Below are 17,703 nucleotides of genomic sequence, written 5' to 3'. Positions count from 1 at the left end.
TGACCCTAAACAAAAGTTTACATACCCTGGAGATTTTGGCATGATAACGTGCACACAAGTTGACCCAAAGGGTTTGAATGGCTACTAAAGGTAACCATCCTCACGTGTTATCTGTTTGCTTGTAATCAGTGTGTGTGTATAATAGGTCAGTGAGTTTCTGGACTCCTGAAAGACCTTTGCATCTTTCATCCAGTGCTGCACTGACGTGTCTGGATCCTGAGTCATGGGGAAAGCAAAAGAATTGTGAAAGGATCTGCAGTAAAAAAGGTAATTGAACTGTATAAAACATGAAAGGGATATAAAAAGATATCCAAGCAATTGAGAAAGAGAAATAAATCATTTATATTCTCTGACTAATAGCCAGAAAAATCTCAAATTCTCCTAGGGTATGTAAACTTATGAGCACAACTGTATATATAATTATTATTATTATTTATTATTAACAGTTTATTATATAGCGCAGCAGATTCCGTTGCACTTTACAATATTAGACAGTGATAAAACAAACTGGGTAACAACAGACAAACTTGGAGTTAGGAGGGCCCTGCTGCAATTTCACAATCTATAGGGATATAGGAGGGAAACACAAGGACAGGCACCAGTAATAGCATAGCAGTCCCACCAAGTTACAAGTCCAGAAGGGAAGCTATATAATACATAAGTGCCTCAGAGGGTTATGCGTGTAGAACTTAAATATGATAGGCTTGCCTGAAGAGGTGAGTTTTCAGTGAACACTTGAAAGTTTTGGAGACTAGTGGAGAGTCTTATTATGCAAGGAAGGGCATTCCATAGGATTAGAGCAGCCCGATGAAAGTCCTGTAACAGTGAATGGGAGCTAGTTATCTGTGCAGAAGAGAGACGCAGATCATGTGCAGAGCGGAGTGGTCGAGATGGGAGATATTTTGTGAAGTAAAGAGAAATATGCTGGTGCAGTATGACTAATAGCTTTATATGCAAGTAGAAGTGTTTTATATTGAGTACGGTAAGATACAGGCAACCAATGGAGGGACTGGCAGAGCGGAACAGCAGATGATGAGCGTCTTGCAAGGAAGATCAGCCTAGCAGCCGAATTTAAACTGGATTGCAGTGGCAAGAGTCTGTTCTTGGGAAGACCAGTTAGGAGACTATTGCAATAATCAATGCGGGATATAATGAGTGCATGGATAAGAGATTTAGTAGTGTCTTGTGTGAGATACAATCGTATTTTGGATATGTTTTTTTAGATGCATGTAACTTGATTTGGAGACAGATTGAATGTGGGGAAGAAAGGACAGTTCAGAGTCGAGGATGACCCCTAAGCAACATGCTTTTGGGGTAGGGTAGATTGTCGAGTTATCAACAGCGATGGAGATGTCAGGATGGTAACTGTTCTTAGTTGGCGGGAATATAAGTAATTCCGTTTTGGAAATATTGAGTTTGAGTTGGCGAGAAGACATCCAAGATGAGATGGCAAAGAGACATTCAGAGACTCGACCCAAAACCACTGGTGACAACTCTGGGGTTGATAGATTTGAGTATCATCCGCATATAACTGATACTGAAATCCGAAAGAGCTGATTAGTTTGCCAAGAGAGGAAGTATAGATTGAGAAAAGCAGAGGACCTAAGACTTAGCCTTGCGGAACTCGGACTGACAGAGGTAATGAAGAGGAAGTAGAGTCAGAGAAGCGAACACTGAAAGAGCAATCAGATAGGTAAGATGTGACCAAGGGATGTATCATTAAGACCTAGGGAGTGTAGTGTTTGTAAGAGAAGAGTGTGTCAAACGCAGCAGAAAGATCTAGAAGAATAAGTAGTGATTAATGGCCTTTAGACTTAGCAGTTACCAGATCATTCACCACTTTAGTCAGTGCTGTCTCAGTGGAGTGTTGAGAGCGAAAGCCAGACTGAAGTGGGTCTAATAGGGTGTTAGTTAAGAAAGTTTGTGAGCCGAGAGTAGACAAGTCTCTCCAGTAGCTTGGAAGGGCATGGGAACTGAGAAATAGGACGATAGTTAGAGATATAGTTATTGTCAGAATTCTGTTTTTTTTAATAGGAGTAATCGCTGCATGTTTAAGCAGAGAAGGAAAAGTACCAGTAGTAAGAGAGAGATTGCAGATTTTAGTTAAGGTTGGAATAAGCACAGGAGATAGATTTTTAATGACTTGTGCAGGTATAGGATCAAAAGGAGAGGTAGTAGAGTAAGGATAAGAAGAGTGTGGATACTTCCTTTTCATTTGTGGGCTCAATATATATATATATAAAGTTGTACTCATTTTTTTAATGTGCACAAAGATCTCATAAGCGCATTAACAATAGGCAGAATGGCAGAAATACAACAAGAATCAGATCACCTAAAGTTCCAAACCTTGGTAAAGGTATACCGGTAAAGGAACATCATACTGAAAGAGTCCTAGAGCCAGATGGCCATTTCAACTTTCTTAAGAGCTTCGTATACAATATTGCATCTAGACATATCCAGACACATAAAAGAAAGGGCAATCTGCTGCTCTGTGCTTCAGGTGGGGAACCCAGAGGTGGAACTACCATTGGTGCCACGGGTGCAGTGCACACAGGCCCCTGAAGACTAAGGCACCCACTCCTGCCCTTATCAACCACTTCCTGTCACTCACTGTTTTTAAAGTTAATCTGCATCTCATTGAATAAGCCCCTAATGCTGCTTTCACATTGCCTAAATGTTTGAGACCCGGTATTTTGAAATGGTATTTAAAACCCCTTTCACACTGCACATAAATACCGGGTCTCAAGCAGGTTTGCAGTGTGAAAGCAGGACAGACAGTAGCTATAAGACAGCATAGTGCATATGTAATGAGCCGCTCATTACATATGTGCATATGTAATGAGCACAGAGCATATGAATGAGCCGCTCATTACATATGTGCATATGTAATGAGCGGCTCATTACGTATGCACTGCGCTCTCATAGCTACTGCCTGAGTCCTATATACCGGTTCAGAGCCGTTCACACTGCATAAAAAACGTCTCTGAACCGTGTAGGACTCTGCTTTTTACCCGTTTGCAAATACCGGTTATTTGTAACCGGTAAATGCAGACTGGGGCATTCACACTGCAGCTCTATTCATTTTAAGAGTTACAGAGGGAAAGGGGTATTAGTGTGTGTGTGTGTGTGTGTGTGTGTGTGTGTATATATATATATATATATATATATATATATATATATATATATATATATATATATATATACAGGGCTATTTTTGTGCAGGCTCCAGCAGGAACTGTGGTTCTTATTCTAGTTCACTGTTTCTGACAAAATATTCCTCAGATGGACAAAACCATGTGCACTGCAGGTGAGGCAGGTGTTACTTGTGCAGAGATAATTCGATTTGGGTGGGGTTTTACACCTGCCTCACCTGCAGTGCACACGGTTTTGTCCATCTGAGGAATATTTTGTCAGAAACAGTGAACTAGAATAAGGGCCTCAGTTCCTGCTGGAGCCTGCACAAAAATAGCCCTGTATATATATATATATATATATATATATATATATATATATATATATATATATAAAACATAAAACAAATCATGATGGCACTCCCACTGCCCACTGGGCTGACAATCTCTGCATCAATATGAAATAAAATCGGTGCCCTCTGGTAAGCAGCAAAGCTGCCAATATGCACATACTGGGGGATGGCGGCACTTGAAATGACTGAAGCCCAGACTGTGGAATTACCAAAGTTTCTGAGCCAAGAGGTGTTTTTGATCTTCCGCACATCTTGATAAAGGAGCCTCATGGCTCAGAAACATTTCATCGATCTGTGCTTCATTCATTTTGAGTGCCTCTGTCCCCAAGTACGTGTGTGTGTGTATATATATATATATATATATATATGCCCTTGATGAAGGAGGTAACACTCCGAAACAGCTGTCGGGCCATGCGGGGATTTGGTATGCTGGATTGAGCTCCCCAAGATGCTAATAAGTAGCTGCTTATTCATACTAATGGAATAACACCGTTGGCTGTTTTTATGATATTCTTTCACTAAAAGTTTTTGCATTCCCTGTGAGAAACTGGGTGACTTGCTTGTGCCTGGCCTCTAGGCTGAAAGTTGCCAGCCAGCCCCTGCAATGACGCCATCCTGCTATTCTGTGACAGCCCAGTGTACATAAACCGATTCAGTGCTGCCAAAGGGAATTCCAGCCAGACCAGCTGATATCATAGCAAGGATCCAGTGTATGGTACAAAAGCCCATCAAGGTCTTAGAAGCAGTACTGGGTGGGGAAAGAACCTGAATAGGTCAAGAGGTGAAAGTTAGACTACTAAGGAGGGGAGTAGGTGAGGTTGGTTACACTGTGCAGAGGAGGCATTACATTTTTGGGTGAGGGCTGGCAAGAGGAAAAAACGGAGGCTGCTGGCTTAAGGAGAATGAGCGGGTAAGGAGGCTTATACGGGGTGTATTAAGGTAGAAAAGGAGGGTTCTTGCTTAAGGGGAGTAAGTGGTGAGGACGCTGATATTGGGTGCATGAGAGGAGAGAATGAGGCTGGAGTGAAGGAAGAGGAGACTGACATGGGGAGGCGAATTGCTGCTAAAATAAGGAGAGTACTGTAGCTTAATATTGAGTAAAAAGAGGAGCTGGTGAGGAGGGCTGATATAAAGGTTGTATGCGAGAAGACTGATGTCCAAAAATATACTGCTCAAATATTCTCTATAAAGGGCTGCAGAATATGTGTGCGCTGTATACGAAACCGTTAATAATAATAATAATATAAGGGGGGAGACGTGAGTGAGGAGGCTGAGGCTAGTATAGAGGGAATGGGCACGGAGACTGGTATGATGGGAGAGAAGGAGGCTAGCACTTTGCCACAACGCCTTACACAATTGATCACAGCCACTCAATCTTGGTCATGACTAATGCGCATCTAACTCCACCCCCTCCTATTTTTATGGTGCCCCCATGTCATTTTTATATGGATCTGCCCCTAGTGCATGTTATATTCTGCTAAATTGTTTCACCAATATATGAGGGTGTGAATCATTAGGTCGACAGGTATCCGATGACCACCAGCTCCGCCAGAAAATACGACATGGCGAGCTGGCAGACTGGCTGAGGCTGGCTCCATCTGTATATACAGTATATTATATATATATATATAGAATATATATGACAGGGATCACAGAGACCAGTTAAAATTTAGACAGCAGATTTATTTCTTCTCCAACAGTTAGGTCACTTGTATGGTCATAACAGCCATTCACAGAAGGTAACACAATAAAGAATCATGTTCTGACAAACAACTGTTATATACACTCTAATGCAGGGGTGTCAAACACAAGGCCCACGGGCCAAATCCGGCCCGCCAGACCTCTTCATGTGGCCCGCGCAGCCGCCGCCAGCCTTCACCTTTTATTCTCGATTTTTTTTTTTTAAACAAGAAAGCCGCCTCTTCAGTGCATGCGCGGCAGCCTACAAGCCAGAGAACGTCTGCCCTCTAGCGCAGTGCCGCCGGTCGTCAACCCCTCCTCCGCTCCCACCTGCTGTATAGGAGCCAGAGAGAGGAAAGAGCAGGTCCGTTGTGGTGAATGGTGCTGCTGCTGCTGTGCGCTCCAGGTCACTTACTGCTGAGTGTGCACTGCACAGTGACTGGGAGCACGCTGCCCCCCACTCCTGGATAGATAGTGCGAGGAGCGCTACTAACAGGAGAGAGGGGGAAATGCTCCTGTGTGAGAGCGCAGCTGTGTCCTTGGTGGTGGAGCAGCTCAGACTGGAGTGGACGCATCAGAGCGGGTAAGTGTCAAACTCTCTGCCTATGTGTGTGTGTGTGTGCACTGGCACATTGCAGCCCATCATTAATTGCTGTGTCCCATGATAATAAGCAGGACATATGCCCTAAGACTGAGTGCTGCCCCCCTATGCAGGCAGCGTGTGCCCTAATGCACTGCAGTTCACAGCAATAGCAGGAGGGAAATGCTACTGCTGAGTTACAGTGGTATTATTTGGGACATACTTGTATGAAGGACACTATTATGATAATAAAGAGTGGACACATAGTCCTACAGATACAACCGGCCCTTTGAGGGTGACCAAACTGCTGATGCGGCCCCCGATGAATTTGAGTTTGACACCCCTGCTCTAATGGCTCCTAACATAACCCCAGACACCTGCCTATTGCCTGGCTGGGTTATCCAGCATCAGGAGCCCTTTCCTTGTATGCAGACGACATTCTTAAATGCAGCTAACAGGTGCTACTAATCAATTTGGCTGCAGTTCATTCCTGACCTTAATCTAAACCTGGATTGGATTTATATTTATTTTTCCCCTTTAAAAAATCCAATAAATAATACAGTTTATTTAATATGGGTGGTTTATACATTTTAGATTTACATTACCAATTTACTTTCATTTTATCTTGATTTCCAAAATCACTTACTTTGGTAATTATGTAATCCACTTATTTTGTTAATTCCTTAAATATAACATTGTTGAATTTTGCTGCATTTTAGTTCCTTATGCATTTTGTATTTTCTGTATCAGCAACATCAAGGGTACCCTGATGCTAATGAAAATACTTAATGCAATGCTAGTAATATCCTTATTTGCTTCCTAATATTACCTAAAAGCAAATGACCTTTGTAAAGGTGAGATAACCAAATGTATTTACATTAATGCAAATTGCTTAATTTATAACTTCACAGTAACCTTACTTGATTTAGAGATTACAATTCATGATAAAGTATTTGAAACTGTGAAGTCAGCAAACAGTTTGTAATGAGAAACATTAAGGCACATTTAGTGCAATATTATGTATGATGGATTCAAAGTAAAACTGGCCTCTAGGTGTCCTTTAATATCCTCTACAATGTGATGTATGTTCAGTGCCATACACAGGGGCCTATTTAACAACCCTGTTATAGGTAAATACATATCTTCCAGCATTGCCCTACGCATCAAGAGTTTAGCACTGAAAATAAGATCCACTGGATCGCAACCACTTCATTAGGGGGTTATTTTGGTTCACTCCTTCTGACAAAATCCTTCTTAAATGGACAAAACCATGTGCACTGCAGGGGGGTAGATTTAAAATGTGCAGAGATAATTAGATTTGGGAGAGTTATTTTTCTTTCTGTGCAGGGAAAATACTGACTGCTTTATTTTTACACTGCAGTATAGATCTCACTTTGATCTAACTTTCTCTGCACAAGTAACATCTACTCCACCTGCAGTGCACATGGTTTTGTCCATCTAAGAAGGAATTTGCCAGAAGGAGTAAACCAAAATAGCCCCCCAGTTCCTTTTGTTACTACCAACTCAGGATGTAGATCAGTGGTGTCAGACTCATGGCCCTCCAGCTGGTGTGGAACTACATGTCCCAGCATACCCTGCCACAGTTTTAGCAATCCATTATATAAAATCTGTGGCAGGGCATGCTGGGATGTATAGTTCCAGAACGGCGGAAGGCGATGAGTGTGATGTAGATGAAATAACAAATTTTAAAAAGTCTTCTTATTTTTTTACATTATATAAATACAGATATGTCTTTTCTAAAGCTGGATACACACTTAAAAATATGTTGAGTGACATATTGCTCTGACATGAATTGTAAGAATGAACAATGAAATGCAAGAGCCTCCTATTTAGTGTGATTTATTTTGTATTCAAAAAGTTTCGGATTTTTTTCATTTCTAAGGATAGGTTTCAGTCTATGATACACATAGATATGCAATCCTGATTAGACTATCTGTAAGCCTTTGATGTCTGGTTCATTATAAGACAGACTAGGTGCTCCTAAATTGGAAATAAATTTGTTTTCGATTTTAGCGCAGTGTTTTTTTTTTATTTTATGTTTATCTCTTATATGGTTTAAGTAACCACATCCCACTGCAAAGATATATGGTTAATCACCACCTTCCAACTTAGTCAAACCTCAAAAAGACTCTAAAGCGTTTGGATTGAATTCACATTTTATATAGTAAAAAAAAATTAAAATTTATTATACCATTGGCATGAAATTAAATTCACTTATATATAGCTTTTTCTGATTGTATGCAATAAAATCACTTCTACATTAAGGGCCTTATTCAGATCTGAGCTCAGTACAAATTTGTTTGGAAAATGGGCAAAACCATGTGCACTGCTGGTGGGGCAGATGTAGCATGTATAGAGAGAGTTAGATTTGTGTGAGTTATTTTGTTTATGTGCAGGGTAAATACTGGCTGCATTATTTTTACACTGCAATTTAGATTTAAGTTTCAACACACCACACCCAAATTTAACTCTCTCTGTACATGTTACATCTGCCCCACCTGCAGTGCACATGGTTTTGCCCATTTTCCAAACAAATTTGTACTGAGCTCAGATCTGAATAAGGCCCTAAGAGAGAGCACTGTCCTAACTGTCCGTTCCTATTGTGCCTGGAGATAATATGAACTGTCTCTGGAATGTTTATAATTACCATCCGCCTTATGGATATACGACTCCTGATAGCATGCAAGAGGCTAGAGAATTACATCACTGGGAGGAAAGAGTTGCAGAGTCCTTTTTAATCTACGTGCAATGTGGTGTGGAAAACCACTGTTTGCGGCTTTAAAAAGGGTTTCCAGGTAAGTAGTCCGTCCAGGCTGCTTCGGGCAGTTAGTCTGAACAAGTGGGTAGTGCTGAAGCAAGTAGCTCTACTGACGCATTTCGCGGTGAAACAGCTTTCTCAAAGGTGATGGGCTGAGAGATGACCAGATATTTATACCTTTACCAATGGCATTAATTTACACCTGTTGGTGGTTAGACAATCCAAACTCACTTAAAACTTTCAAAAAACTTTGAAACACTCAAAGCAAATTATGAGGAGGAGGCAATTGAGTCATCTTATAGTGTACATGAGAAACTTTGATAAACACCTTAATGAAGATATACAATTAAATATTTACCGTGTCTAAATTCTCATCGGGTTACTTCACTGTTAATCTTCATAGGTTAACATTGCTAATGTGACATGGTGATAACTAGGCATGGTTTCCTCGTAATTGGGCTAGGTATATAAGACTGTTTCCGGTCACGTGATCAGAGAATGGGCTAGCATAAGACTAGAGAGAGGCTTGGTATATACATGATTGGCTTCTATATAAATAAATGAAAAGGTGAATAAAGATGCACACTGAGGAGGCAGGAAATGGGTCTTGAAAATGGTTCGCCATTGGACCGAATCGTTGACCTATGCCCACTGTCACGCACTCTCAATGTTGATTGGTATGTAATAAAAGTTGCTTCTGCAAGCCCGGTGAGTGCCTCCATTACTTATTTACCCAAATTTGGAAGTACCTGGACTACTGGGACTTTTTGTCATTTCGGCACCCCGGCAGATTATATGATCTTGGGAGAGTGATGTCCCCACGATATATCTTTTTATATATATTTTTCTTTTTCATCATTTATTTATATAGAAGCCGATCATGTGACCAGAAACATTTTAATATACCAAGCATCTCTCTGATCTTATGCTAGCCCATACTTCGATCACATGACCGGAAACAGTTTTATATACCAAGCCTCTCTCTGGTCTTATGCTAGCTTATAGCCCAGTGGTTCCCAAACTGTGTGCCTAGGCACCCTGGGGTGCCTCAGGACACTTGCAGGGGTGCCTTGGGTTAGTGGACTAGGATCAATTCATATTATTTATGGTCAATGTACCAGGCAAAAGAAGTGCTTGTGGCTGCCAATCATAATATATGTGGACAAACAGAAGCAAATCCTGTCCCTCACGAGATAACTGTGACATATAAACACAGTGCACTTAATTTAAAAAAAAAAATCTGAATTTCTCGATAAGAAGCATTTGGCCTAGGGGTGCCTTGAAAATATTTTGATGCTCTAGGGTGTCCTGATTCAAAAATGTTTGGGAATCACTGCTATAGTCCCTTCTACGATCACATAATTGGAAGTAGTTTCAATATACCAAGCCTCTCTCTGGTTCTATGTTTGCTCATGCCTCAGTTTCATCAAATCACATGGGTAATATGTACAAATGAAAAATTACCAGTAAGCCATGGCTCGTTTTCACCATGTCACATGGGCAATATTAACCTATGCGGAATAATAGGGAAGTAAACTCATGAGAATTTAGACACAGGGTAAATATTGAATTAATATCTCTCTATTAAGGTGTTTATCAAAGTATCTCATGTACACTATAAGATGACTCGTTTGCCTCCTTCTCATCATTTGCTTTGAGTGTTTCACAGTTTTTTGAACATTTTAAGTGAGTTTGGATTGTCTAACCACCAACAGGTGTAAACAATTAATGCCATTGGTAAGGGTATAAATATATGGTCATCTCTTAGTTACCCCCATTACCTTTGAGAAAGCTGTTTCACAGCGAAATGCGTCGGTAGAACTACTGTCTTCAGCACTACCCACTTTTTCAGACCAACTGCCCATCATTTTACCCTAACATTTACGGCAGGCATGTCCAACGTTGGCCCTCCAGATGTTGTGAAATTGCACATCCCAGCATGCTTTGCCACAGTTTTGCTATTAAGAGAATGCTAAAACTATTGTAAAGCATGCTGGGATGTGTAGTTTCAAAACATCTGGAGGGCCAACGTTGGACATGCCTGATTTACGGTATTGTGTTATCGTAACAATGCCTGTCTGTGTGTACACTTTGTGTAACACATGTGCTGTATGGGATTTTCGGAATTTTGGTGCATGCACAGCTGCAAAGAAATCACTCAACTGTGTGTACATTTGCAATACATGCAGCTCTGATGCCCCATACACACCAGACGAATCATGTAACATTGACGATATAATCAACATTGTGCACAGATGATGTGTGGGGGGGGGGGGGGGTCATTAACGATCTAGAGTGCACTCACTGGCCGATATATCTTTAACAATACCTTTATTGTTCGTATCATTAACAATATTTTGGCTAGTGTGTTTGGGGCTTCAGGCCCATAGTATGCACCCATTATAAATTTGTTATCAACGTGGAATGCCTCCAAGTTATAATGATTATTTCCCTTTTCAAGTCAGTTGGATCTACCTACTGTATAATGGTACAAAACTAAAATACAGTATACTAATTAAGCTGTAAAAGCAAAGGGAGTAGGGACCGAAGGACAGATTAACGATAATTTAAACATATTGCAAGGTAAACAGCCTTAGGGGTGGAAGCAATAAAGGAGAGCTAAAAAGTTAAAAGAAACATATAAGTTATTTTAAAAATGTTAAATGTAAAACAATGTTCTACAAATGAATAAAAAAAACTCACAGACTAAAGATTATTCTTCCATCTATTTGGTTGGTTGGTAATGACAATTGGACATTGCTCTCAAATGACAAAAAAAAACTAGACCAATTAGGTAATTGAGAAAAGTTGGTTAAATCTACTTGATTTAAAAAAAATATGTCTGAGTAAACATGTGGGGGCAGAGTATGTCCCCCAGCATTTAGAATCAGAGGGGTCACCAGTTTGGCTGGAAAAATAATCTTTAGATCTGTGGAAAGCTTAGTAATAGACTTGTGTCTTGCACCTATTCTAAGAAGCCAGACTGAATGTAGCTGTTTTCATCCTTAACTAACTCCTAAATGTTAAGCAGAATTTGGCAATCAGTTTGAATGTGTTGTTATGCCAGATAAAACATAATCCTGGCATTCCCAAGAGTCATTTGTAGCTCTCAGCAGAATACATATTGTTAACAAAGTGCATTAAAAGCAAAAATTAGGCACAATGATCAGGCACAGGAAATGTAGTAACACCTACTGGCAGTCCTAAATCCCACGTTTCACTGAGATATTCTGCTCTTCAACAAAATTTCCTCTACTTATGTTCAAATGAGACAATAAGACATTGTAAATAAATGACTAGCAATACATTGAAGCAAGCATTACAGATAGTTTATAGTCCTAATTTAGAAGATCACCTTGCTCTTAAACAACAATGACATAATAAAGTAATCCCCAACTGAAAGAAATATTAACCAGGACAAGAAAGAGTCATTATAAACATGTATTAAATGCACATGGACTATACACAGTGCAAAAATGATATTCTTTTTAGAGTATTCATAGCATTATACAGTAGTTATACAGTATATTTACTGTATATTTAGTAGTTACAGTGTCCCTGTCAATAAGCAAAAAGACATTGCACACTATACTATTGACAGTTAATCTCAGGTATTATCTGGAGCATTTGACAGACACACAGGGGAGATGGTGTATCAGTTCCCTTGTACTCATATAGTAACTAACCATCTCCCCCTCCCCCGGCTCCTTCCCTCTGGTGTGAAATTACCAATTAATAATGCAAGACTTCTAGTTGTGGACACAGTGGAGATCTTCTTACCTTTGGTTCCATTGAGATGAAGTTGTGCGTCCCTTGGCTTGACAAGACCGACCTCTTGATAGTTTTACTGTGGTAAAAGTGGTAGTAATCCGGAAGTGCCCCAATCTGTGTGTAGGGGGGAAACAGTAGTATGTTCAGTAATCTGATTAAAAAATATCTATATTGTTTCTATTTTTTTTTGTACATAATAAATGTATAAATTATGCATTCTCCTGCTGTGCTCTAATGTTACTTGAGCCCAATGATCATCTTTCAAAAGAAGGACATGTGATATGAAATGGATGTGGGTGTCCTTCAGGCACTAACTGCATAACCAAAGATTATAATTGAGCTTCTTAGGCGGCCTGTGTCTACCTTTTTAATGTTTAATTTATATGCAGCGCTTTATATCAATGCACGTCTACACTGCCACATAACAAACTGCATTAAAAAAAATATGCCAAATGACTGGTGCTATTAAAAAGCATTCTGTCTATTTTTGCTAAAGGAAATGTACTGTAAAATGGGCGATAATAAGTTATTTGGATCGTTAAGTTAAAGAACCCATAAGAGTAATGGAATTAAAGAAATATATTAATGATAAATATTTTCAACAGAGTTTAAAAACAGAATATATTATGATTAGAGTTATGCTGGTATAGGGCCACAAAAGGACTTTTTTAACAGCAATTTTATATTTATATTTTATAATGTTGGTCTACTATGGCTAATGGTTCTAACGCACATATAAAATGAAATATGTAGTTATAATATTTGAAAGGACATATATATACTAATATATAGCATTCCAGTAACAATACAAAACACTCATCAAACAAAGATATATACAAGTATCAATGACTCATTCTAAAATGATGATACAATATATACGCATTCTGTAATTCATTTTAAACAGCAATTTAGATGCGCCATTTTCTCATTTATACTATTTATAAATTGTGTCCAGCGTGTTCTGTATGGTGGTTACATAATGATATTTAATAGGAAAATTATTCAACTAAAACTTGCATTAACAGTCAAGGGAAAGAGGCATATTTTGACTCAACCAATGCAAAAGCCTACATTTAACATCTACAAGTAAGATAAACGATATGTGATTAACATCCCAGTGGATGGGATGCATGCAGTCAGAATACCGATGCCAGCATTCTGACTTGCGGAATAAGACCGGAACCTGAACCCGACACTGAGAATGCCAAACAGAAATATGTGGGGCAAGTTACAGTTAGGCCGGATGGGGGTGTTAGGTTTAGGCACAAGCAGGGGACTTTGGGTTAGGCTGCGGAGGGAAGGGGAAGGTTTGGGTTAAGCTGCAGGGAAGAAGGGTTAGGTTGCCGGGTGGGAGGGTTAAGCACTTACAACGGGGAATTAGGCTGCATGAAGGAGTGTTAGGTTTAGGCTTCAGGGTATGAAGGTTTGGGGTTATTAGGATTTGGCTGCAGTAGGGTTGGGGTTAGGATGAGGGGAGGGAGAAAGCGAGTATACTTTCCGGTATTGTGACTGCCAAGATACTATCCATCGGTCATCCATATGTTTTCCAGATATATTTATCAACATAAAATAAATGTCTGCTGATAATTACATATTATCTGTTGTTCTGCACAATTACTACATATGTACCTACAAACTTATTTTATTTAGTATAATTAGTGGCTGGACAAACGCATGAAGCCAGGTAGCTAGAATCTATTGCCTACATTTCTTGGTCCATTATGTTCCTTCAGTTGCACTTTTCAGGAAAAAAAAACTGACTTTAGCCAAACTTTTAAATAAAAGTTACACAAATGACAGAGACAGTCTTGAGTTCCCCCTGTTATTTTTACAACAGCACATAAATGAGGAAGCATTAGACGTATACAACAGTGCAGCATATCTACAAATACACAATTAAATACTATTACAGGCTAACACACAAACATACTCTTGGCAGCAGTGGGCATGGTCACAGTCAATCTGAGTATCTAATTATACAATCATTGCGGTTTAGAAGTGGGTCTCTGTGGTGGTGTATCACTTGCTCATGTGAAACATTACCATTGAACAAGTCCTGCTATCTTATGTGGCAGATCCCAGTTTACCTCCCAATATACTGCTTGTCTGACCCTCATTCATGATTTATAACAGCTGTCCGTAAGGAGATATCACTGCTGCTGCCTACATTTCAGTTCACAGATATTTCCTTAAAAACACTGGTTTAAACATATTTTACAACTGCCCAGTTATTTTCCTTTACTGACACAATCAATTCTACATACATACAAGTAAAAACATAGAATGTGTATTTCTGAATTGTATATGTGTTCAAACTGCATTTTGTTAAATATGTTTCTGTGTCAAAATGTGTTTTTGTCATCTTGTTCAAGCAAAATACATGAGGATACATACATATATGCTTCGTAACCACCTTTCATTGTGGTTAAGAAGCATATATACAGTATATATATCCCTCATGTGATAAAACTCTGTTCTCATTGAGATCACAGAGCACTATATAAATCAAGAATGAGATGGCTGGTTTTTCTAGGGTGCTGAGAAATATATGCATACTTCCCAACATTGTGGCATTTGGCCTGGGACTCCCACAGAGCCCAGAATGTCCGTGATCACGAGGTCATGCCCCCTGTTTCGCCACTGTGGGGGTGCTCTTTATCTATATCTTGCAAAGAAACTGTAGTAGCACCCCTGGCAGAATCTGGTATATTATGAGTGTAATGCAGGACAGTAGGTGATTTATGACAAAAATGGGAGCCTCCTGCAGGATGTGGGAGGGAAGGCAACTATGGTGTAGAACAGTGATGGCTAACCTTGACACGCCAGCATACCCTGCTACAGTTTTACTATTTGGCCATGCTGAAACTGATGCAGGGCCTGCTGGGATGTGTAGTTCAACAACAGCTGGCGTGTCAAGGTTAGCCATCACTGGTGTAGAAGTTGTTGATCGCAACCAATACGTTCTATATGATAGAGACTGAACTGGTGTCCATGGCCAACATTTTCACTTTGCACACTTCTCCATTCTTTAGAAGGTTTATTAAATTGTGAGGCTATAGCATTCTCTTAAGAAGGCACACATATATCAAATTCAAACTTGCAAACAAACATGTCTGCAATGAATTTAGAGGGCAAACATAACAGTAAAATGTAAGCCCCGAAAAACTATCAGTATGTAAAACAGGTTGAGTATCCCTTATCTAAAATGCTCGGGTCCATGAGAATTTAGCATAAGGGATTTTCCGGATTTTGAAATATTTTTTTTTGTTCACAATTACCTGGTTCCCTGGTAGTGCCCCAATGCCCCCCCCCCCCCCCCGACGTCCTCGGTGTCCCGCGGCGGCTTCCAGGATCCTCTTCAGCTGCCTCTCCGATCCCAGGGGTGCATTGCACGAGCGTGCTGGCACGCCAGTGACATCACGCAATGCACCCCTGGGACCAGAGATGACATTGAAGAGATCCCGGAGGCCGCCGTGGGCATCGGGGGTGAGGTAAGTGTGAAAAAATGGACTGGGGGTGGGAGGGACAACAACAACAAAAAAAAACACCAAAATATTCCGAAAAAACACGGTTTTCAGAATATTTCGGTTTTCGGGAATATATGGTTAAGGGAGAAAAGAAAGAAAGAAATATCCCTTTCACACTTAACATCAAATTACTCAGTGAAGCAGTTCTAAGTGTAAAAGGGTCAACCAGGCTCTTAAATCCTGTTTCAACGACCCTACTCTTTACTGGGGTCAGCAACCCGAATTTAGCTTGACCATTTGACACTGATGCATAGGTGCCGATTCTGTGGGTGCTCAAGGGCCCGAGCACCCATGGAAATTGATGAGCACCCACGGTATATTAACTTGCTAGTTTGCGGCCACCTGGGAAACAGTATGCCGGGAAGAGTGTATTCTGTCTGCGGAGTACCTGCACTGTGGGGACATTTATGTACCTGCACTGTGGGGGCATTTATGTACCTGCATTGTGAGGGCATTTATGTACCTGCACTGTGGGGGGCATTTATGTACCTGCACTGTGGGGGGCATTTATGTACCTGCACTGTGGGGGCATTTATGTACCTGCATTATGAAGGCATTTATGTACCTGCACTGTGGGGGAATTTATGTATGTGGAACTCTGTTGCCGTAATTTGAATATTGGAGAAAACTGTGCTCCGTAATATAAATTGGTATTATTTTGTGGCCACGCCCCTTACCCATGAAGTCGCTCCTCTATATTTTTGGCTTGAGCACCCACCAGCAAAAACAGAAATCGGCCCCTATGCACTGATGAAATACTCGTCCAATTCAGCAAATTACCGGGTTGACATTTTTAACCTGGTAATTTGCTGCTCAGTGTGAAAGGGGGTCAGACTGCACCCGGCAAATTGACCCAGGACTCAAAATGCTGGGTAATTGCCGGGTCTGAAGTGGTAAAATAATGAAATCCTAGTGTAGCTTACACATTCAAAAATACATTTAAAAAATTGCATATTTTATTGGTGAAATAAACCAACAAATATGAAGGGGTTAAAACAAGTCATGCTGTGTTTTGAAACATGAGGTTCAACATGCCAATGTATAGGTCACTGTAGTGGAAATCAAAGTGAACTGTCTCCTTATAAGTTAAACAGCTGAAAACACAGTTATGGCATAAACATGAAACCACAGAACAGACTGTACTGTAGCACAGATAGTGAGTGAGCCACTTATCTGCTTTCACCTTCATATTTTCTTTCTTCCAATAGGATGAGTGGAATGTATGACGGCAATGTGAGAAGTGCAGTAATAATCTGCCTGATTTGTTTTAGAATGTCTGCTTCAATAAAAATCACAAAAAATAAATAACATTTGCACATATTTGTCATCTTTATCGCCAGTCTGAAATGTCACCATTTTATTGCAGTTCTCAAGAGTTATATAAAAAGGCACACATTGCCACATATGCAAGACACTTGATTGATGTCTATTTAAGCACACTGAAAGGCTTTTAAGGTTTATATATATATATATATATATATATATATATATATATATATATATATATATATATATATAAATATTGTTTCTTGTCTGTTTCTTTAAATACTTAAACAATGTAAAAATAAGTCTCCTTTTATCTAGATGTAGAATACAAAATACAGTATTACGTACAATTGTTGTAATGGTTTAAAAGGAGTTAGAGGGCATTGTGTTTGTTCTGTCTCTTCTTGCTGTATGTGCCATAATGGGATATTGTAGAACAGCTAATCTTTTAGTAATTACTTCTGAAAATGGAAACAGTGAAAATTGTTGGCATGTACACTTGCTCATCACTTATTTAAGACAATACAAAGGTTAGAGTAGACCAGGGGCGGATTGGGGACTAAAAGTGGCCCTGGAAAATTTCTGGCAGTGGCCTCATGTGGGCGGCTACAAATCA

At 39.8% G+C, this 17,703-nt stretch overlaps 1 protein-coding gene across 2 annotated transcripts in view; it reads right to left on the bottom strand.

The window, feature by feature from the left end:
• The window catches only part of LOC146078639 (proprotein convertase subtilisin/kexin type 5-like), a 275,576-nt gene that overhangs the window by 203,827 nt on the left and 54,046 nt on the right, over window positions 1–17,703 (bottom strand). For both annotated transcript variants that reach the window (XM_083186123.1, XM_083186122.1), the window contains exon 2: window positions 12,304–12,408. In XM_083186123.1, the coding sequence (XP_083042249.1) occupies window positions 12,304–12,408 (105 nt within the window). The remainder of the gene's footprint in view (window positions 1–12,303; window positions 12,409–17,703) is intronic.

Source organism: Crinia signifera, chromosome 1, assembly GCF_055691185.1.
Source record: "Crinia signifera chromosome 1, ASM5569118v1, whole genome shotgun sequence".
In the NCBI taxonomy this organism is placed as follows: domain Eukaryota; kingdom Metazoa; phylum Chordata; class Amphibia; order Anura; family Myobatrachidae; genus Crinia; species Crinia signifera.
Note: the sequence above shows the minus strand (reverse complement) of the source record. Positions and strands in the feature narration are given on the sequence as shown.